Source organism: Neomonachus schauinslandi, chromosome 1 (genome assembly GCF_002201575.2).
Source record: "Neomonachus schauinslandi chromosome 1, ASM220157v2, whole genome shotgun sequence".
Lineage (NCBI taxonomy): Eukaryota > Metazoa > Chordata > Mammalia > Carnivora > Phocidae > Neomonachus > Neomonachus schauinslandi.
The window spans coordinates 67,055,182-67,078,504 of NC_058403.1; the positions used below are offsets into that span (position 1 = coordinate 67,055,182).

Consider the following 23,323-nt stretch of genomic DNA (forward strand, 5'->3'; position numbering starts at 1 on the left):
TGAGGCAAGTGGAGGAAACAGCGGATTCCAGGAAAGCCTTGGCTGGAGGTCCTCTGATCCATGCCCCTGTGCATGGACAAGCCAGCCTGGAAAGCACAACCCTCTGGTGAGAAGTCAAAGTACAAACAAGCACGGGATGGGGGCCTGCAGAGCCCAGCCCGAGACAGGAGCAAGGGTTACACCCGCACATCCCAAGCCCCCGGTCCTGGGCCCCTCTTCTTTTGAAGGCCATTCAGGAAGTTGCTCTGTCCCTCTCTTTCTCCTCCAAAGCCACCTCTAAGTCAATGCCCTTGAACGCAGCCGAGGAGCCTAGCGGTAACCTTGACACTTTCACAGGGGTCCTCAGAGATCTGCCAATCTGCTATGGAAATGAGCAAGGGGCTGCAGTGGGCTGGTGGTCAGTGGGTGAGGGCCGCTCCTGTGTACAGATGTGCCGTTCTGAGGGGGCACCCCCCAGCCACCGGGGCTGGGGAGGCTCTTACATGCTGCAGCCTGACCTGTGGTGCTCCCCATCTTGGGGCAGAAGGGGCTTGGGTGTGGACAGTTGGGGGTGACGCGTGAGGGGCTCCCAGGCCCATAGCAAACCACTCACATCTCCAGGACCATGACAATGTTGGCCTTTTCTTCGAAGGCATCCACACACTGGACCAGCTTGGGGTGGTGGAGGCAGTTCATGATGCTGATCTCCTGCCGGATATTCTCTTTCTCTTTTGCGGAATATGCCTTGAAGAATTTCCCTGCCCAGATTTTTCTAGTTTTCTTTTCTACGAGTCGAAAGACCTGTCCAAATTTCCCACTGTGAATGAAAGGAGGAGGAGAGAAAAGGCAAATTTAGCCGAGCTTTCCATTAAATTGGGGCTGACAAGTGATGGCCTACGGGAGAAATCTAGCCCACCTCTTTTTGTAAATAAAATGTTATTGGAACACAGCCACGCCCATGTGTGTGCATTTCACCCATGGCTGCTTTTGTGCTTCGCCGAAACCTCAACTATCCATCATCCGGCCCTTTATAGAAAAGTTGGCCAGCCCTGCTCTCGATCCTGAGGTACACCTCTAACCCAGACAACCTTACTCTCCCTCACCTGGCAACCTCGGCCCGTGCCCGACCTGCATCCCTGCCCAATCGCTGCTCAGGCTCACTACTCCGTCTGGGCTGTCATTTCCTTGGGCTGAGGCCTCTGTCTTGGCTGATGGACTTCTCTCTCCTTCGCCAAAGACAGACCCATGACGTTGGGTGGAGGAAGTCCTCCCCAGCTACAGAGAATTTCTGAGTGGTTGCCTTCCTTCTGCTCCAGTGTCCAGCACTGGTCCCCTGGAGACAGCCGAGGAAGGCCCTTGCTGTCCACGGCGGGAGAGGGGAGTGCGGTGGTGTTCCTCTGACCCAGCTCCTGCGGGCAGTGCGGTCTCCTTGTACTCAACTCTGATGAGGTTGGCGGCACCCCTTTATTTCCCAGAAACCTACTGGAAATCAAACCTGAGCCCCATCCCCTTGGCCTCCACCATGTGCTCCTCCAGGGATAGTTAGGGGGAGACAGACAGCCCTGGGGGCTGCTGCTGGAGGGGACGCTGCGGCCGACGAGGGCTCAAGGTTGGGGTGCCCACCCTCCAGGGGACAGCCAGAGTCAACAGTGCGGTCCAGGTGCATAAAGTGAGCAGTGGTGAGCAGCTGTGCCTTTCAAGGCTGTGGGCTTCATGGATGCGCGAAAGATACGACTGCTGAACAGTGAGATGGCTCAGGCTTGACTGACTCCTGCCGGTGACCTGGACCCCGGTGCCTCGTTTGCTCGTGCGTGCGGTTGGAAGGCACAGGAAAGGAGGGGCTTGCTCAAGACTCTCGTGGAGCTGAGCCAGCGCTGCACCAGCAGCAACTAAGAGGGCCCTGGGTGGGGATGCCCTCATGGGGTGCTGACTGGGTCCGCACCTCCTCTTCCTGCTGGGGGTCTCAGTGTGGGAAGCTGGCAAAACCCAGGAAAAGATGGGGAGACAGGGTGTGGAATCTAATGACGGGCTCTGTGCCACCCCAACCCTGGGGGCCCGAAAGATGCTCCCTGGTCCACTTACGAGCCTAGTCTCTCTTCGATGTCATAGAAGTCAGACACTTTTTGTTCAGTGTTGACGGTCACGTTCCGGTAGCTGATCTCAGGTTCCTTCTCATCTGTAGGGTAGGGGTGGGGTGGGTGTGAGCCATCAGATTCCTCTCTCGCCCCCCGCCACCCCTCGAGTCTACGTGAGGACAGGTGGCCAGCACTCACCATCATCTGACACCTCCACTTCGTCCTTTGGCTCTGGGGGGAGACAGGGAGGGACACAGAGGACACAGCGATTAGTAGCGAAAGCCCATCGAGAACAAAACATGCTGGGGGCCTCGGGAGACCTCAGCCTTCCTAGGCCCAGGACCACAAAGCCCAGAGCACTGGGAATGGCCAGGCGGTGGGTCAGTCCACACTGCCGCAGGGCCGTGGACACACCGGCAGGCCCTGGCCTCCTCACCCTATCCAGCAGCTTCTGCACCAGCTCTCACCTCCATCTCTTCCTCTGTAACCTCATGACCCCTAGACATACCCTTCTTCACAGCGCTCCCAGGCTCTCCAACTTTCAGAACCTACACAAAACTGTGACAGCCCCTTTCTGCTCCGACTCAAAAGTCAGCAACTTAAATTGCTCCTAGCATCAAACCTATTTATCCATTTGATTAGATAATGGTACGTGGAGTTCCAGACATGTACCAGGTATCTTGCAAGTTATCATAGTTATATCAACAAGTACACAGAAAGCAGGATCTCTCCTTTCTTGGAGTTTATATTTAGTTGGGGAGGCAGAACTCCGTATGCTTGAAATCCCCATTACAAGTGTTCTATAATCAAGCACATGACATTGCAGTACAAACTGAATGTACAAGGCAGGATGTTGATACAAAATAGGGCAACTATAAGTCAGAGCAATTATTCTGGGAAGAAGTCGCCCTTGAATTGTGTCTTAAAGGAAATACCGGAATGCAACGGGGAGGTGGAGGTGGGTGAACCACACAGTGAAACCAGCAGGTGTTTAAGAGGTGTGACAAGAAGGGACGTGAGCAGCCCACGTTGGCTGCTCACATGGATGTGTCTGAAGTGAATGGGGAGAGGCGTGAGGGGACAGTCAGGTGTCCATCCGAACACACCCACATCCGAGCTCCAGGCTTTCCTTTGCCTAAGCTTAGCTTTGTCCCAATGGAGCCACTATGGATTCTTGACCTTGGCTGAGTGCCCTTCCCTTCCTGGGTCCAGTTCCCTCATCGGTAGAAGGAGGGAGTTGTATTTTTAAGTGATTTCTAGTGTCCTTGGCTAGCCCTAGATGCCATGCTTTGTGATGTGCTTTGTGCTCTTTAGTCATGATGTGGGTTATGTTTCACAGACAGATGGAGACAAGGCAGGTTTCCTGAGGAGACAGAGCAAAGACCTGAGCAAAGTCAGCGAGGGAGGACAGAGATTTTACAAGAGCTTGTGTGTGTGTGTGTGTGTGTGTGCGCGCGCGCACGCATGTGAATAAGACTTGGGGGAAAGGGTGTGATAAGGGACAGCACTCCTACCTATGGGTAAGTCTCCCAGGAGCAAGAGAGGCTATGATTTGTTTAGAGTCCTTTTTTTTTTTTTTTTAGTTTTTTAGGTTTTTTTTAAGATTTTATTTATTTGAGAGAGAGAGCATGAGCAGGGTGGAGCGGCAGAGGGAGAGGGAGAAGCAGACTCTGTGCCGAGTGGGGAGCCTGACTCAGGGCTCCATCCCAGGACCCCGAGATCATGACCTGAGCTGAATGGATGGAGCCACCAAGGTACCCCTTGTCTAGAGTCCTTAAAATGCTGTTGAAGAAATGAAAAACTAAACATAAGTGGGACGGGGAAGAATATTCTGTCAAAGGAAGGCAAATGCCCTGGAACAATAAAAAGGGTAAGAGAGATGGGAACTCTCAGATTTTTTTTTTTAAGATTTTATTTATTTATTTGCTAGAGAGAGAGAGAAAAGTGAGAGTACAAGCAGGGGAAGTGGCAGGCAGAGGGAGAAGCAGGCTCCCTGCTGAGCAGGGGGCCTGATGTGGGACTCGATCCCAGGACCCTGGGATCATGACCTGAGTCAAAGGCAGACGCTTAACCGACTGAGCCACCCAGGCGCCCCGGGAACTGTCAGATTGATGGTGGGGGTTTCACAGATAGCACCAGGACATGAGCCTAACTGATCAAGTCTTCTCAATCACACACTTGAGAGTGGAGAGCCCGGTTCCTCAGCCTACTGCTCTGGCCAACAGAATGCTGTCATGGGAGGCGGGGGGGGGGGGGGGGGGGGGGGGGGGGGGGTGCTGGGAAATGTGCACTGGCCACAAACAGGTATGACTACTCTGCCCTCAGTGGAGCCTGGGGTGTCTGCTGCTGAACTAGGGCTGTAAACACTTAAAAAGTCACAGCAGAGCTGGTGGGGGTATGGAAAGCCACTATAAGAAGAGCTGCCATGTGAAGATGAGCAGACAAGGTTAGGCCTCTCTGGTTGGGGAAAAAGGTCTAAAGCAGAGATGTTTTGTTTTGTTTTGGGGGGGAGAGGGAGAGAATCTTAAGCAAGCTCTACTTTCAGCGCAGAGCCCAATGCGGGGCTCGATCCCAGGACCCTGAGATCATGACCTGAGCCAAAATCAAGAGCCAGACGCCCAACTGAATGAGACACCCAGGTCTCAGATACGGTTTTTTAACAATCGCAATGGCCAAGCGTGAGATTAAGGTTACAGACTTTTATCAACTAATCAATGCCGTACTTGAGAGAACAATCTCGTGTGGTGCCTCACACAGGAGGAAGGCTGAAGGCATACGGAACTCACATCTCCAGACGCACCATGAGAACGATATATAGGGGTCAGCGGGGGTTTAGGGCAGTTCGACAATGGCACTTCAGACAGGGCTTTAAGGGAAGCAAGGGGTTCAAGTCTGTCATGAAGGATGCTGTCACTGGCTGGGCCCTGGAGACCAAATACTAACAATCATAGCAACCTTTACTGTCGGGGAGGCCCAGCGTCCGGGCCCATGGTGGCCCCATATGGGAGAGTGTTCACCCGATGAGGTGTCCCCTTTTCTTTTTGTTCCCATGCCACTCATCCTGCTGTGGAATGAGCAGCGGGCCGAGAGAGAAAGTAGAAGGCAGGCTGTCTAGGCCTGGCATCTTTAGGAGGAACTGTCTGTACCTCCCTAGGGAGGAGGCACCAGCCATGGGGCTTTCCAACGGCCTGGTCCCCCAGGGGCATCTTGCAGGCAGCCCTGTAGGGGGCATGCAGTTCTAGAAGTGGCCTCTCCCACTTACTTGCACACCAGTTAGAAGTTACAGAGCTGGCCTTCTGGTTCTTACTGCCAACACTGCATCCGCCCTTCACCTCTGCCTTTCTCCCTTGGCAATTAAGGTGCAGAAGGCTCTCCTGATGCTATGGTTATGGGGACCTAGATCATTCTCAGGGAAGTCACGCCCCTCTTTCTGACTCACTGTTCCACCACAACTTTTCCTCTGTTTGAAATAGACCAAGACTCCAGGCTGAGAGGTTTTCCTTCTTCCTTTTCCTTCTCATTCTGCCTCCATTCTGTTTGGAGGGAGACGTGGCCACAAGGAGAGGAGCGGGGTAGGAGTTGGGGAAAGGCCACAGTTCAATGAGCCAAGCCTTCAAGAATAAAGGGCTGGGCGCCTGGGTGGCTCAGTCGTTAAGCGTCTGCCTTCGGCTGAGGTCATGGTCCCGGGGTCCTGGGATCGAGTCCCACATCGGCTCCCTGCTCAGCGGGAAGCCTGCTTCTCCCTCTCCCACTCCCCCTGCTTGTGTTCCATCTCTCACTGTGTCTCTGTCAAATAAATAAATAAAATCTTAAAAAAAAAAAAAAAGAAAGAATAAAGGGCTTAGTAATGGGAGGGGTGACCACTTGGTTTCCATCTTTCCACCACAGAAGGAGCTGAACTACAGCAGGAGGGACTTCAACAAGAGGTTTCAAAAACCTATTCAGAAAGAGCTGGGACATCCACGAGCTAAGCACAAGAACTATTTGGAAGATGGTTCTGAGCTATTTCTGCAAATAGATAAGTCTCATTCCCCTGGAACAGTGTTTGGGACAGGACCAGATGAGCCCTCGGGACCCTCACAGGGCATGCCTTAGGCAGCCCCCTGGACGGAGCTCTCCACGGCCGAGGGCTGATGCACGCCCAGTGGGCACTAGGTGGCACCCCAGCCCCAGAGAGGCCTCCGTAGCCCTGGACAGGTTGAGCAGCCCAGGGAGGCGGATCTCTATAGAGCCCTCAGGGGCTCTGCATCTCTAACTGCCCTCAGCCTTGCAAGGAAGCCTTAACTCTGCAAGAAGCCTTTCTCCCAGCTGTTTTGCTAACAACTATATATTCTAGAACAAATTAGGATTAGGAGCAAGGATGGAATGCATTGAAGGGTCAGAGCAGGGGTAGGGTGGGGCAGAGATGAAGGCCTGGCTGGGATGGGAGAGATGGGTGTCCTGGGGCAGTGGCTCTGTTTACCCAGGTTTGGGGAGACAGGGAGGGGAGCTAGCTGGGTTAGGGATCCTAGTGTGAGGGGTGGCTATGGCATAAGGAGGCCGCAGACGTGGGGTGGGGGGCGGACACACCGTGCTTTGTCCTGTACCACCCGGAACAGTGCCCAAACACAGGAGGGGTGCAGGGTACCTTGCAGGTGTGAATGTAGGGTCGGGGACGGGGTGCTTAGCAGGGATAGAATGGGGAGGTCAGGATGAAGCGGAAACCCAAGCTGCTAAGGCACAGGCAGGAGGGATACTGGTGGCAGCAGGGAAGGTGAGAGCCGACGTTAGCTGGGCTTAGTGGAGGGAGGGTTTGTTGGACTGCCGTTCTGATGACCACCATAGACCACTGGCTCCACAGAGAGGAGCCGCCATAACCCCCCTCTCATCCCTCCTCTACATGCACACGCATGCGTGCACACAGGCAGTTCACACACGCGTGCATCCACACCCCCCTTCTCTGCGAGCCATTTCCCTTTTAAAGTAGAGACAGATGCCCTCCCCAGGTTATCACTAACAAGCATCTGACCAGTCCACAGGGGGCTTCACTTGGAACCCCCACCTCCCTCCACCCCCCCCCCCCCCCCCCCCCATCCTCTGCCCCTCAGGCCTAATGCTCCACAACTCTTCTGTCCTCCCCAGTAATCCAGCTGGGCCTGGAGGTGGGAGCAGCTTTCAGTCTGGAAGCCCTGGGTGGCCTGGACCCCTCCTCGGGCTGGCAGGCTATTTTTGCATTTCCTTTCGTTTGCTCCCAGCCAGGAGGGGCCCTAGGAGGAGAGTCTGAGGATCACAACAGGGGTTTGGCTTGGCTGCAGGGAGGAAGGGTGCAGGGAGGAAGGGAAGGGCCACCTGCCCAGAGCCCGGTGGTCCTAGCCCCTGGTCCCCACAGACTCTCCCTCCAGCCCTGGGAGCTGCTGTCCTGGCCTCCTGGGAGCCACACCTTGCCTCTCCCGTGGCCTCCAGTCCTCGGCATGGGGTTTATCAGGCCCTCTACAGTTTCTCCGGGTTTCTTCCATAGAGGACCTGGAAGCTTTCCTTTCCAGCGAAGGAACATCTTCTCACTGCCATGTTAGCTCTTTCCTTCTCACTTTTCGAGAGATGGGGAGCTAAAAACATAAAACTGAGAGCCTGTCCTGGCGCTAACCTGCCTACTCCTCACTCTGCTCATTTCAAAGGGGGGGGGGGTCAAAGGGCAGCAGACGGCAGTTTTGTTACCCGGCTTCCCCAGCAGACATTTGTGAGCAGCTAGTGGGCAGGAGCCCGGGAGCCCAGGACAGCCGCAAGGAGGCCCAGCGGGGCTGGCCCAGGGGCTGGGATCCATGCCTCCACGGCTCCCACGTACCAGGGCTTGCTGGATAAAGGCCCCCAAGACAGGGCTGCACCCGCAACATGGTAAATCTGGTCCGTTTTCCACTGGCATCCTCCAATTTCTTTCTGGAGCCCTCATTTAATATGAAAGTAAGGTTTTAATATCTATTTTATATCTGATTTTCTCACCAAAGAAGGACATCAAACTGTAATGGCCGTCCCATACTCATGATGCCTCTGGTCCCGCGGTGACTTCAGACTGGCCCTGTCCTTTGCTCTCCCCTCTCCTCTCTGCCTCACACCCTGAAGCTCTCCCTCTCCCGGTGCCCTTTCCCTTGGCGTCCCTCCTCCCTGCCCCCAATCTCTTCTCCACCTTGAATTCATGGCACCCTTTTGCCTCTCTTCACATCAAACTTCCTGAAAAAGTATTCCACACTCTTGGCCTTTTCTTCTCCCACTTACTCCTTACCCCTGGGGCAACCATTTTCCACCCTGCGGAAACGCTCGCTCTCCAAGATGGCTGCGCCTCAAAGGGCTTTAGCCCTGAGTCTCATCTCTTTCTGTATTTACAGCTAGCTGCTATTCCCTGAGCCCTCTGTGCACCTCACTCCTTCTGTGTTTCTTCCACACGGCTCCAGCTTCTCTTGGTGCTCTCCCCCTCATCCTTCCTTCCGTCTCCAGATATCTGCGCTGACTTTCCTACCACCCTCTTGGTGACCTCACTGACGCCCATGGCTTCAATTATCAGCTCAACAGTGAAGATTCCCAGCTCTGTAGCTCTAACCTAAACCCTCTCCTGAGCTCTAGATCAACTGGTCAGTAGTCTGAAGACGCTTGGATCGCCTTCAGTCACCTCAATTACCCAGGACTGAAACCAGAACTTGTGTCTTCTCTGGGACTCCCTGCTGCCTAACTGCCAGTCCCTGGGATGCAGCCTGACAGCTCCCAAAGGAGGATAGGCTTCAGGTCAGACAGCTCGCCATTTACATTACATGCTCTGTGATCTTGGGCAAGTAGCTTCACCCCTGTAAACCTCATTTCTCCTATCTGCAAAATGGGGGTAATAATGGCAGCTACTTCACTGAGTTAGATGCATGAAATGATGCAGGTAAAGTGCTTACCACACTGTCAGCCCATAGCAAGTGCTTGATATATATTAGCCACCAAGAACTGGAAAAATAAATGGCTCTTAAATTTGTGTTCAGGGGCTCCTGGGTGGTTCAGTCAGTTAAGCGTCTACCTTCGGCTCAGGTCATGATCTCAGGGTCCTGGGATCCAGCCCTGCATTGGGATTCCTGCTCAGCGGGGTGGTTGTTTCTCCGTCTCTCTATTCCCCCACCCACCCCCGCTCATGTTCTCTCTTGCGTGTGCTCTCTCGCGCGTGTGCTCTCTCTTTCTCAAATAAATAAATTTTAAAAAAATCTTAAAAAAAAAAAAGCAGTGGATTTAAAAAAAAACAAAACAGAAAATTTCTGTTCAGTTACTCAAGCCAGGAGCTGGGAGTCATCCTCAACTCTTCTCATTTTTCCTTGAACTCTATGCAAAAAGCCGCTGAGAATGGTCAATTCTCCCTGCCAAGGCCTTCATTCATGCCCTGACCATCCCTTGCCCGGACTACAGCACAGAGGTCCCACTGGCATCTCGCAGACTCCAGTGCCACCCCCGCTCTTCTTGGGTGCTTCCCGAACTGTCACACTTCTGAATTCATGGGGGTAGATCAAGTTGAAGTGAGGGTTCAGAAAGGACCAGTGGTGTGGAGGGGCCGAGAGTGTGCATTCCAGAAAGTGCCGGGATCCCAAGACTGCTGGTCCAGACCCCACTTTGGTTAGCAAAGCTCTATTCTTCCTCTAATTCTCTTTCTAAAAAAACAGATGTGATCATAACAATCCCCTGCCCAGAAATCTTTGATGAACTTCACAATGTTACCTAAACTGCCCTTCGGGGTTGCTTCCTCCTATTCTGTCTCACACAGCATATGCCCTGGCCACACACAAGCTTCTCAAAATGCCATGCATTTCCATCACTTTGCACCTTAGCTCATGCTGCTTCCTCCGTGGGGAATGCCTCTCCTTATCTTCCCTGCTTCTTGGAAGCCCATCCCTTTTCCCAAGACTCCGCATAAGTGTAACCTCCTCTAGGAAGCCTTCCTCCACCTTCATGGCAAACTTACTCATGCTTTCTGCTGTGCCTCCTCCTCTCTTTGTTTACACCACTATAATCACATGTATCCCATCTCATTATAGTTACTGTCTACTTGGCTGTCCTCCTAGTTAAATTTTAAGCCAGTTGTCTAATCTGTCTTTGTGTCCCAAGAACTTGACACCGAGTAGACAGTGAGATAGGAGTGCAAGAGAAGGAGGGAGGTGGGTGCAGGGGGAAGTCAAAACTTAAGTCCATCCGAGCGCCTGCCTGCCAGGACGGCGCTCCTGATTAACACACCATCGCCCCCTGGTGGCAGTGTACCAAAATTGCTGGTCCAATGTCTTTGGAAGGGTCATAGGTACTTCTTTCAAAGGACAGATCAGCATCACCACCCTGGAAATCAAGATCCCCAAAGCCGCCGCCAGCCATCATTGACGTCTTCTCAGTCCTCGGTACGCCTCTCAGTACAGGTTTCTACATACACAAGGTAAGCCATGCACACGTATTTCAAGCCAGCAATAAAGTGAAGGCAGCCTACCCTCTGGTTTTTCTCCCACTGCTGTGAGTTCAGACTCCTGGCTCGGCTCACTGGTTCCATACACGTTGATGGCGCGCACACGGAATTTATACTCTCGGTCAGGCAGCAGGTCCTGGACGTTAAAAGAGGTGCTGCGGCATGTGGCTAGTTCCTTCCACGTTTTGTCCACCGAGTCCCAGATCTCGACACTGTAGGACTGCACAGCACTGCCCCCATCATATGAGGAGCCATACCAGGACAGGGTCAACGAGGAGCTCCGGATGTCAGAGGCGCAAGGCGTGCCGGCTGGGGGGTCTGGCTTGTCTGGGGACAGAGAAGCACATCACCCATGTCTTCAGAATTGCAGGGAAAGAACCTTTCTAGATTAGCATTGTCTTGGAGGAGAAGCCCAGAGAACCTGAGCTGACAGCCCTGGTCCTGGCTCTCCTCTCCTCACCTACACGGTCACACCTGTGCACAAATACACCTACGCAGAAAGCCCCACAAATACCTATCTGCTCAAAAAAAAAACCCTCTTTTTTTTGGCTAGTTTTCCAGCCTACAAGTCATGATTTCCTGTACTTCGCCTCAGTCCTAAACATATTTCTCTGAGTAAACAGATCTAGGAAGCTGCCCAGAAGGCATGGACTGCTTCCCATCAAAAATATGTTTTGAGAGAGAATCTAATGTGTGCGTGTGTGTCTGTCAGGCCCTAGGCCAGTGGCCTGTGACATAACGAGGGTCAGTCTCCACTTTCTCTGGGACTTAGGGAACGCCTGCCCCACGGAGAAGCAGAATAGCACAGTGAGCTCTGAAGTCAGACAGATCTGGGTTTGAACACGGCTCTGTCTCCCTTCACTACTTGTTAACCTCTCTGTGCCTCAGTTTCCTTGTCTGCAAGCAATGTGGATAACACTAGCAACTGGATCACAAGGCTGCTGTGAGAAGTTCCTAGAAAAGTGGCTGGTGTGCATAGTCATTACTATCATTATTGCAGGAGTTTATTTCTCACTTTATAATATGTAAAACATTACTTCTACCTTACCTCTTTTATCCCCATAGGACCAGGATAAAATGAGAAAGAATTTCAAAAGCAAACCACAGCAGCAAATCACAACCACCCCTGACTAAGGGCTGGAAAATGAGTGGAGGACACAAGCGAGAAGCAGCCCCTTTGGCTGGCTGCCTCCCTCGACAGGCCAGTAACGCTGCCGGCTTCAAGGCAAATCACGCTAGCCTAGACTTTAGTGGGGTGATCGGGTTTTGCTGATTTTGTCGGTCACTCCTCTGAACAAAATTCTCCTGTTTTTCAGATTTTGTTTTTAGAGGTGGTTGATTTAGCTACAGATACCAGTATTCAGTAACCTCCATCTCACACCCCCCCCCAAAGCAGTCTGAGGTGTAGAGTTCCCCAAACTAGCAATTAAAACCATGCTTTTCAAGCTATGTCATTTTATAAGCTATGTGACCTCAAGCGAATTCCTTAACTTCCAAGATTTCCAAACTTCCAGTTCGTCTTTTTATTGGGACAATGGTGCTAATATGCATCTACCTTGTAGGGGTTTTGTAAGCACCCAAGGAAGCAAACCCAGGTAAAGTACTTGACTCCTACTCTCCCTCCCTTCGGCAAGGTTGGAAAGCCAAAGAGAATTCTTGCAAATGACTTTGTGCAAACAGGGGAGGAAAAAAACATTCCATTGGCTTGTGTACGTGTGTACCCATACTCACACACACGCACGCACACACGTATTTGTTCTCACCCCTCCCCCAGGCCCCGCGGCTTCTCCCTCCCGGCTGACGCCTTGTCCGGAGACCGCCCGCCCGTCCCCGAGCAAGCCCAGCCTGGGCCTCGGCGTGGAGTGTTTCTGGGATTGTGACAGAGCTACTTTTCACCATTGGCAGTCACTCTGGAGTCCTCCTGGGATGGAATCACTTTCGCTGGTTGTTTAAAGTGTTCTCTTAGAAAAACTATTTGTTCTGAAAGATGTATTGGTCTTTTTAGAAATATTTCTGGTGTTGGCTAAGATGTTTATTACTCTCAACTCTAGTGGAGGCAAGTGCTTCAAGTCCTCTCAAGACCCGGCTAAGGAAGTTAAAAAAGCCCAAAGAGGGATGGAAGACAGACTCACTGCTCCCCCCAGGAAAACTGCCTGGGAAGTGTCTCATCGGACACGTTTAGAGTCATGTAGGTTTATAAGACAAACGCACATACACTCCACAGACTGATTTTTCTCCCCTCTGTGTCGGTGAAGCTAACGTTGAGAAATGGGTATTGCAAAGAGGTGCTATTTGTACCCTACCCTGTCCCAGATGTCTCTTGGCTGAAAGGGTCAGAAAGACTGACATATGATATATGTCACCCCCTGCAGCACAAGAGAAGATGCAAAATTTGGGGTGGGGGACTTTATAATTCCTAGCGAAGCTTCAGTGCTTTCAAAGAATTTGATTCCAAATTGAGGAGTTGAGACAAGGTTCAAGTCTAAGTCTAGGGGCCTGGAAGTGCCCACCCCCAGGCCTGCCCTTAGGGTAGGTCTACTCTTCCACTGACAAGAGCCTCACACAGAGGCTGCGCCAGCCAGGGACCGAAACTCTTGGAACAGAACAAACATCCTCAGAACAGGGGCCTGTGAGCCTCCCCGCCATACTAACGACACAGAGGCACTTGGGCTGGGACGGGGACCCTGGGCATGGCCCGGTGAAGGCAAAGCGGACTCGGTGTCTAGAACCCTAAGCTCCATGCTGCCTTGGAATTCTCCCATGGCTCCCTGGAGACTTGACTGTCACAATGGGAAGCGCTGAGTCTAAGGGAAAAGTCTCTGGTGGCACCAGCCCCAGGATTTTCTGTTCAGTTCTGGGAAAATGGAGGCTCTCCTCTCTACTACCTCTCACTGGAGGTCTCATGTGCTGTGTGTCGTATCTGTGGCCCACCTGGACCTCCCTTCACCGCACCTCAACACCAAGGAAAACTGGAAGCCAGTGCTTGCTATCTAAGCTCAGGGCAGCTTTTAGAGAAGGGTAGCGGGTGTGAGACGGCCCCACCCCCACCCCAGGGTCATCTACCTGGATGATCCTGGCCCTTGAAAGCTAAGGCACTTTGCTTGCTAAGAATACCCAGCTAGCCAGTGGCAGAGCCAAAAGGAGACTCCAAAACATCTCCAGAGCCTTGTTCCAGGGGCCTGCTTTTTTACAGGCTATCAGGCAGAATAAGATCAAGAAGCATCTTGCTTAAACCCACGCCAAGCATCACAAAGGGAAATCTCCTGCCTTTAGAAATCCTGGGAGTTCCAAGCTCAGATAGTAGCTGGGGATTACTGGGTATTTGGAGATTCTCTCCACTTTGTTTTTGTCCTTTAAAGCTATGCAAAGTGACCTGTTTTTCTCCTGCTGGACAAGTTACTGGAAGGAATGCATCTGGGTTAGCTGCTCTCTGGGGCCCCTCCCTCCCCCCCCCACCCCCGCCCCCGCAGAGCAGGAAGGGCTGGTGTCGGCTGAGGCTCTCAGAACATCACAGACTCCTGTGCCGCGTTTTAAACTGTAAGCCTTTAAAATAGTTAAACATTGCTCATTCAAACTAACCCAGTGAAAGGCTACTTTTTATTACCATTTTAAAAATAGGAGTCATAGCCTAGATGAAAAGAAAATGGTATTTGAAAGGACAGACAAGAAGAGAGGTTTACTGCTAACCAGCAGAAGTTGTGTTAAGTTGGCCTTATTTAGCCGGCCTGCAAATGGATGCTTCCAAAGTGCTTGAAAGTGCCTGGAGAAGCCCGAACAATTCCTATCTCATCCCCTTTGTATTTGACATCTACTTAATAAGCCCTGATCAGATCATGCACAGAGGCCCCCTAGAGACACGCAGGTAAATCTGGGCCTAATCCAGGTTTACTTTGGACTAATGCTAAATCCACGGGCTCTGAATGAATGTGGCTTTGCCGGATCCATCAATGCAAGTCCTCCTTTTATTGAGCAATTCTATTCTTAGCTCTATGAGGGGGAGACAGACAGAAAGCCCGTTCCCCTCCATTCCATTCCCCTCCCAGGACGGCATTTTACATGCTGCTCCTGCCAGCTGGCGGGCAGCCACGCCAATAGCCCTGTCAGCACTGGCCGAGGAGAATGAGAAACGAAACCATAAAAGGCCAGAACTGCAGGCCCGCGGTGGTGCTGGGGGAGGGGAGCTGGTGGCACTGGGGGGGCCAGCCAGAGTGGGGGCGGGGGCACTGGTTGCAGAAAAGCAGTTCAAAGGAGGTGACCCCCAGGTTCCCCAAGCTGGGGCAGATAAGAGAACACCAAGGAGAACTGGAAGCCAATGCTTGCTGACGGGGGGGCGGGTGGGCCGTAGGGCCAAATCAATAGTTCAGGTACACGTCTAAATGTGTAGGCAAACTGGGTCACTAGCGCCAAGCCCCCAAATGTTCTTGACTCCTGGGGGAGAATTATTGAAATGAACATCCGGAGTCATCAAAGAGAGAAAGAGTGAGAAAAAGTTGTCTCCTGTCTTTTTATAGATGAGAAACCTGTTCCCTGACCTGTTAGCACACTGGCCTTCCCAGATTTAAAACTCCTGATCTAAAGCAGTAAAGAAAGGCGATCAGATCAGTAACCATCAGGCCAAAGGCCTTCACACACACAACCTCTGACGGCCCACAGATGCGCAGAGACACAGCCTGCTATCCATCTGCTCACTCCTTCCTCTGCTGTTCCTTTGCTGTCCTGAGAACCTGCCATGTCAGGGCTCAAGGAGCTGAGCACAACCCACAGTGTGGGACCAGTTAGCAAGGTATTTTGACATTTCAGGAGAGAGTCCACCAGGGCATGAAAAACAGTGACTGGGATGGAGAGGAAGAAGTGAACTTTGAAAATCAGTCTGGAGAGAGACTCAACTCCATACTGCAGGAGGTGAGAAAAAGGAGTGGATGTAGGACTGGGAGGTCACAGTGACCTCAGAAGGGTGGTCCCAGCAGACTCATGGGGGTGGGAGGGAGGCCACAGGGAGGCGAGGAAGCAGAATCAAAGTGGAGACTGGCCACCTTCAGGGGGCATGGCCATGAAGACAGCAAGAGAGAGATGGTGGGGCGGGCAGAGCAAGACGGGATATTGCAGGCGTACACGCTCCTGTGCGTTTGGCTGGGATGACAGAGCCCTGGCAACATTTACGGGAGAAGTAGAGAGGTGAAGACGAGAGAGGGGGGCACAGATATGCAGACACCTGTAGGTGCGGGACACGAAGTGGTGCAGGTTCATGCCTGCCACCTCCTACTTCTCAGGGAAGCCAGAGGCCAGGGCCTGCAGGGTGACAAGCGATCACAGAGACTCAGGGAGGACACTGAGCCGACTGACGCCTCCACCTGGACACCGGCAGAGCCCAGCACTGAGTCTGCAGGTCATGATCTTCTGCCCGCGGTGCCCCCAGAACCAGGCGCAGGAGCAGGGCAGTGGAAGGCAGCACTAGTTGAAGGCGAGGATTGGCAAGGGGACTGAGTGGTGGGGGAGAGGGAAGGGAGTGGACCCCAGGGACAGGGAGCGAAGGTGCCGGAAGAATGGGTCTGGAGTAGTGCAGCTCAGGGTTTCCAAAGGCTTGAAACAGAGAAGCCAGGAGGGGATTCATAGGAACAGGAAAACACTGTAGGGTGGGCGGCAGGGTCTGGGCTTCTCCAGAAGCATGAAGCCCTGCCAGAGAGAGGGGGCAGGGAGAGGGAACATGGGAGCGTGAGAGGCTGCGGGCAGGGTGCCGAAGGAGTAGGCCCCAGGGAGATGAAGCCCTGAGGCCCCCAGTCCTGTTAGGGGCCTCTGCCTGCCGTGTCCTCTGACCCCCAGGCCACCCCGTCCCCAGACTCACCCACGACAGTGAGGTTGACCTGGGCCTGCCTGCTGCCCAGCTTGTTCTCCACCACCAGAGTGTAGCAGCCACAGTGTTCGTGGCGCGTGGCTAGGATGGTGAGCCTACTGCCATTCTCGCTGTTCTCCACCTTGATGTGCTCGCTCTCCTGGATCTGGGGGCAGAGAGTGGGGCAGGCGCTGCAGACGTGAGCCAGGAAAGGAGGAGGGCTCCGACCCCCACTCCCCACCCTTAGGGAATGCTGTTGGACAAGCGGTATGGGGCTCCGTCTTGTCTGGACTCTGGGCTTCCCCTTAAGGCCCCTCCTCTCCTGCGTCCAAAGCCAAGCCTCCCTGAGGTGGTCCAGATCTGGGGCGAGCAGGGAGGGCGCTGAGCAGGGCCTGGCAGATGAGCTCTGTCTGCACTTGCTGCCCCAGACCAGAGCTGAGGAGGGTCCCATATCTCAGACACGTCTGAGCAGAGTCCCCTACAAAGGCCACCCCAGAGTGTTCTGACCTCTTCTGTGCTAATACTGGAACCGCTAGCCACATGTGGCTACTTAAATTGTAATTAACTAAGTGAAACAGACCAAATATCCATCAACTGATGAACGGATAAACAAACTGTGGCATATCCAGACAATAGAATATTATTCGACCACAAAAAGAATGAAGTACTGATTTACGCTACAACAAGAATACATACTATATGGTTCCATTTATATGAACTGCTCCGAATAGGCAAATCCACAGAGACAGAAAGTAAGTTAGTGGTTGCCAGGGCCTGGGGAAAAGGGAGGAATGGCTGCTAATGGGTCCAGGGTTTCTTTTTGGGGTGATGGAAATGTTCCCAAATTAGATCATTGTTTTGGTTACACAACTGGTGAATATATTGAAAACCACTGAATTGTACACATTAAAAGGTCAAAGTTTATGGTGTCTGAATGTTATGGTGTATATAACAAAGCTGTTATAACGATTTTTATTAATTACAATTTAATTGATTGTACTAGTCACACTTCAAGTGCTCAGTAGCCACATATGGTGGTGGCTACCATATTGGATAATGGATACAGAACATATCCATCACCAGAGAAAGTTCTTTTGTCCCCAAAGGGGACCTGGCCAAATGTCTCTGAAAAGGGAGAGATTACATCTTCCTTCAGACACCACCAGGCCAGACAGAGCACAGAGCAAGCATCCTTTGGGACGATAAGGCAGGCTTCTCAGCTTCATCTTTTGAGACCAGTCCTCCATTCCTCCCTGGTACTAGCCTCCCATCTGGGCCTTAGGACAATTTGAATGGTTTGGAAATAGAACAGCAGAGAACTCAGAAGAAATCTTCACATCCTCTGCAAAGTTCCTGATTCAGTGCCAGCCACCGTCTGGGACCTTTGTCGATCACATGTAAGAGGCACACATTACCAATAGGGGCTCAGTGGAACGGGTGGGCTCCCCATGTCCCTTTAAGCTGGTTGTTCAGAAAGTCAGACATTTCTTTCATAGGATCATTATTAGAAATGGTATATTTCTGGGCCAGTAAGCCAAGGTTCTATTTAATGTACAATTTACGTATCCAAATACTCGGATTCACTTTTATCCCTTCAGCACGTGGTAAGTTGAAGTTGTTACCACAGATAGGATTCAGTGGGCTAGCCCAGAATCACAGAAGGCTCACAGGATCTGAGAGGTCCTATAGGTCACTGGTTCTATTTTCCTGACTCTGAGTAGAATTCTAGACTAAAATATCAAAATCAGGTGGGGGGCAGGCGTGGTTTCCTTTTTTTCCTTCATACTGTTCTCTGTCACACAGATGGTCTGTAAAGCAGGTATTAATGGTAGATTCAGAAGCAAAGGTTATTAACAACTCAGATGTGGGGGGTGGGGACAGGTGGGGAGGGCCCTCCCCTCCCATTTCTAAGGCCCGGCTGATCAAAATGACGCTGCCGCCATGACAGCATTTCTCATCCCCTTCGGCCCAGGGGCTGGGAGGGTCATTCTCGGGCCACTCCCCTCCCTCACTGACCTGCTTTCGGAACTTCATCCAAGTACAGGTGATGGGCTGGGTGCCTGCCACTTTACCAAACAGCTCCACGGACTCTCCTGCGCGCACCTTTTGGTCCTCAGGAAACTGGATGATTTGAGGGGGCATGGCTGAGAGAGGACAAGTGACAAAGTGAGCAATGAGGAAGGAGCCTCGGACAGACTGATCTCACTCAGTGCTGCTGTCCACACTGGTCTGTTCCTCTCTCGCCTTCTAGAGCCTTCAGGGTAACACTGAGGACAACGGCCACTGCTCCAGAATGTCTAATCTCATGGGCCTGCTAGGTTGGTTCATGTCTTTATTTGGATTCTTCCAAAATGGCCCACACAATTTACATGGCATAATTTTCCATGTGTCAATTGCTCTGGAATTTGCATCTTACCCTAAATTTTTTAATCTACCTGCTAACTCCTTTAATTTTTTAAATGATTTTATTTATTTGTTTGACAGAGAGAGAGAGAGCAAGAGAGAGAGAGAGCAAGCAAGAGAGAGAGAGAGAGCCAGAGAGCACAAGCAGGGGGAACAGCAGAAGATGTAGGAGAAGCAGGCTCCCCGCTGAGCAGGGAGCCCGACACCCAGGGAGCTTGATCCCAGGACCCTGAGATCATGACCTGAGTTGAAGGCAGATGCTTAACCAACTGAGCCACCCAGGTGTCCCCTGCTAACTCCTTAATTAAGCAGCACCTTGCCTTCGAACCATCAGGTTACCCTGGCTGACAGGTTCAATAGGGTTCATGTCCTCAAATGTCTTTCACTGGGAAACAGACAAGGCTCTATATGACAAGGACATACAGAATAGAGCATTAAGACAGCACAGAATGGATCACCTCCTTAAATGGCAGCGTGGAGGGCAGAGGGTTAGGCAGAATTTCACAGAAGGGATAGGAAAGTCACTCATACTGTGTGATGCCATATGATGTCCCTACAGCTAGGGACACTACAGGGGAAACAGGAGAAAAGACAAGTAGTGAGAGAGGGTAGGGTACTAGGCTGTGCAGAGGCTCTTGGGGAAAGTTTGGTCTGAATAATGCAGAGCTTGAATCAGGGAGGGGCAGTGGTGGTCTCCTGGGACCCTATACCAGTGCTCAGTCTAGCTGGGCAAAGGAAAAACCCCTCATGGCAGATGACTCTTGCCCCCAAATGCTCCTGGTGGCCAATTACCTGCCTTCGGAGGTGTCTTGGGGGCGGGTTTCTTTTTCACAGTTGCATCACCTGAAAAAGAGACATTCACAGGTTATTTTCTGTCAATCTGGCTTTTCACAAAGCTCCCAAATCCTAGGAGCCTTGCCCACTGCCCCTGCCCCAGGCAGAGCCCTCACTTGAATGTGTTTTTCAGGAGATCTTGCACTCCTGCATAGACAACCTCACAACTGAGTGAATATCAGTTCTCAGGGTGGGGGAGGAGGCCCTCTGTAAGGGTTTCTGGAGCCTCCATTGAGATAAAAACTCAAAAATGCTTGAGTCTCCGTTGTCCATTTCAACGATGATAACTCCACACTCAGTAACTATTCTCTCACCCGAACTTCAGGAAACTCAGACAGGAAATTATGTCAGACAAACCATCTAAAATTAGCCTTTCAGGGGCACCTGGGTGGCTCAGTCGTTAAGCGTCTGCCTTCAGCTCAGGTCATGATCCCAGGGTCCTGGGATCGAGCCCCGCATCGGGCTCCCTGCTCCATGGGAAGCCTGCTTCTCCCTCTCCCACCCACCCTGCTTGTGTTCCCTCTCTCGCTATCTCTCTCTCTGTCAAATAAATAAATAAAATCTTAAAACAAACAAATAAATAAATAAAATAAAATAAAATTAGCCTTTGGTGTGGATCCAAGGGTCTCAGGCTTCCTTTGGGTCACAGACTGTGGACTAGTGGCTTTCATTTTTTTTGTGTTTGCTGAATGGATCAATGAATGAATGAATAAATGAATGAACCCACCAGACAGTCTCTTCTATTCCTACTCCATTCCTTCCACTTTCTCCAAGTAACTCAAATAAGAAAAATGACCCAAACAGACCAATTTCACAGCACAAACCTATTCATTTGGCTAAACAACAATATGATGAATACCAAAAATACCCTCAGCGATTTTCATGGCTTGTTTTCATCTTTCTTGCAGGTCTTTAATCAAAACCTATTTATCCAGGTGGAATGAGAATCTATGCACACACAAATATCTGTATGTGAATGGTTATGGTGGCTGTATTTGTGATTGCCAAAAGCTAGAATTTATCCAATTATCCCCCAACTGGAGAATGGATGAACTATGGTATAGTTATACAATGAAATACTACTTATCAAGAAAAAGGAACAAACTACTGATACACAGAACATAGATGAATCTCAATGACTCATCTTTCTCTAAGAGAGGCCAGACTCAAAAGGCTACGAACTGTATAATTCTATTTCTATGCCTCATTCTGGAAAAGGCAAAACTATAGGGGCAGAGAACAGATTAGCGGGGGGTGGGGACAGGTGGTGACCATTAAGGGGCACAAAGACATGTTTTAAGGTGGGGGAACCGTATTTTGATTATGGCACTAGTTATATGACTATATGCAGCTGTCAAAATTCACAGAACTGTGTCCTAGAAAGGGTGAACTTTACTGTATATAAGTTATACCTTAATACAAAAAAATGGGAGTCACTTAACCAATGAGATCTTCCCTAACCACTCTATATCAAATAGCAACCCCCTGCCCCCAGCTCTTCTCATCTCCCTTACCCCCACTTTATCATCACCCCCCCCCATGGCACTTAGCACCATATAACAAACTATATATTTACTTGTTTATTTACTGTCTGCCCTTCCCCTATGTCTAAAGCAAAAGGTTTTCGAGGGCAGGGACTTTTTCTTTTTTGCTCACTGCTGTATACTCAGTGTGCCTGGGACAGAGGAGGCACTTGGTAACTATTTATTGAAGGAATGAGCAGTGGTAACATTAGCAATTATTCACCCACAAAGCTTCACCTCTGCAGATTACGGAGAAGCAGCCCTGTGCCCTGGCTTGGACATTGCTGTGTGCCCACAGGCAAGTCAGCTGACTTTGCGGATTATCAGCTGCGCATCTGTAAAACAGAGAGTGCGGCTACCCACCTGAGAGCCACACAAGGACTGTGTAAGGAGGTGATTTCTGAGATCACAGAGCTGATGACTACCAGGCCTGTGGTAAAGCCCAGGGTGAGGCCCGCTTCCACCAAATGCACCCTGGTTTGTCACCGTTATCGATCCGCCTGTCCATCTCACCGAAACTTACTGAGGGCCTGCTGTGTGCCAGGCAAATGCCAGTCAGCACACACCCCTAACCCGGGAACTGAGAGGAAAACCACACACATGTAAGAAATCAGAGCTCGTCCTCAAGGGCTTAAATGTCAAGGCGTGTGGCCCACAGGAAAGGCTTTTTTTTTTCCTTTTGTCATAAAGGATATTGATAGGACAACTGGCAAAATTTGCATAAGGTCAATAAATTAGATGATAGTATTGTATCAATGTTAATTTCATGTTTTGATCACCAAACTGTGGTTTTTATAAAGGACTGTCCTTGTTTTTAGGAAATACACACTGAAGTATTTGAGTGTTGAGGATACCATGTGTGCAACTTACTTTCAAACTACTCATAAAAATTGTATGTACAAATATGTACATAAGTGCATATGTGTGTGTAGAGAGGTAGAGGGAAGGAGAAAGGGAAAAAGCGAGGGAGAAAAAATACATGATAAAGCAAACATGGTAAAATGCTGATATTTAAGGAATCAGAGCAAAGGGTATACAAGAATTATTTGTACTATTTTTGCAACTTTAAGTCTGAGATTATTTCAAAATAAAAGTTAAATAGGAAGTTTTTTTAAAAGGTTTTATCCAGGGGTGCCTGGGTGGCTCAGTCGGTTAAGCATCTATCTGCCTTTTGCTCAGGTCATGATCCCAGGGTCCTGGGATTGAGCCCTGCATTGGGCTCCCTGCTCAGTGGGGAGCCTGCTTCTCCCTCTCCCTCTGCCTGCCATTCCCCCTGCTTGTGCTCTCTCTGTCAAGTAAATAAATAAAGTCTTAAAATAAAAATAAAAATAAAAAAATAAAAGGTTTTATCCAGGGGGCACCTAACTGGCTCGCTCAATCCTTAGAGCATGCGACTCGTGATCTCGGGTGGTAAGTTCAAGCCCTACGCTGGGTGTAGAGCCTACCTAAAAAAAAAGAAAAAAAGAAAAAAAAAGTTTTATCCAGACAACACGATTAGGTTGTTCAAATGAAGGAGAAAGAGCATGCACTGGGCTGAGGGGATGACTAGGCAGGGATCGATGGTGGGACACAGGACGGAACTCAAGGCTACAGAACAACTGAACTGGAGACAGAAAGGCCCCGTGGTTCAGGAACAGAGAGTGGCTTGAGTTGAGGATCACGGTGATGTTTGGTGGAGGCTGTCCAGAGTGCGGGGCTGGGATTAGAGAACAGCGGTATGAAGGCAGTGTGACAATTTAAATTAAGGAAAATAAAAAATTCAGTCCCTCGGTCATAGTAGTCAGGTTTCAAGTGCTCGATAGCCACACGGGGCTCGTGGCTACCATACTGCACAGACACAGAACATCGCTGTCCTCACAGTGCTGGTCTAGAATCCCAAGTCTGAGAGTTAGGTCTTTGTCCACAGTGAACAGGGAGTCCTCACGCAAACAGCAGTCCAGCTGGGCTTGAGGACCCCTGGAGGTCTCCTCACCTCCTGGGGACAAGGCTATCCAATTCAGAGGCTACTGCCATCCTTTGGGAAAGAAGTGATTAAGGTCCAACCTTGGTAAAGGCAGCAAAAAAGAAAACACAAATAAGAGACAGAAGAAAAGTTAAAACAATTAGGGGCTGAAGGGAGGTATAAAGATTCCTTAGAGATTTCTGGCTTGGATAAATGGGGAAAATCCTAGTGACAGAACACAGAACTTGGGAGTGAAAGAGGAGGCATTTAGCTTGGTCCAAGTGAATGTGGTAG

The 23,323-nt window shown here is 50.8% G+C and overlaps 1 protein-coding gene across 1 annotated transcript in view; it reads right to left on the bottom strand.

Annotated features, from left to right (window-relative positions):
* Window positions 1–23,323, bottom strand: part of MYLK (myosin light chain kinase) — a 202,885-nt gene that overhangs the window by 30,022 nt on the left and 149,540 nt on the right. The window contains 7 exon segments of the mRNA XM_044919769.1: window positions 593–796; window positions 2,062–2,155; window positions 2,253–2,285; window positions 10,522–10,824; window positions 16,340–16,493; window positions 18,344–18,471; window positions 19,523–19,573. Of these exon segments, the coding sequence (XP_044775704.1) occupies window positions 593–796; window positions 2,062–2,155; window positions 2,253–2,285; window positions 10,522–10,824; window positions 16,340–16,493; window positions 18,344–18,471; window positions 19,523–19,573 (967 nt within the window).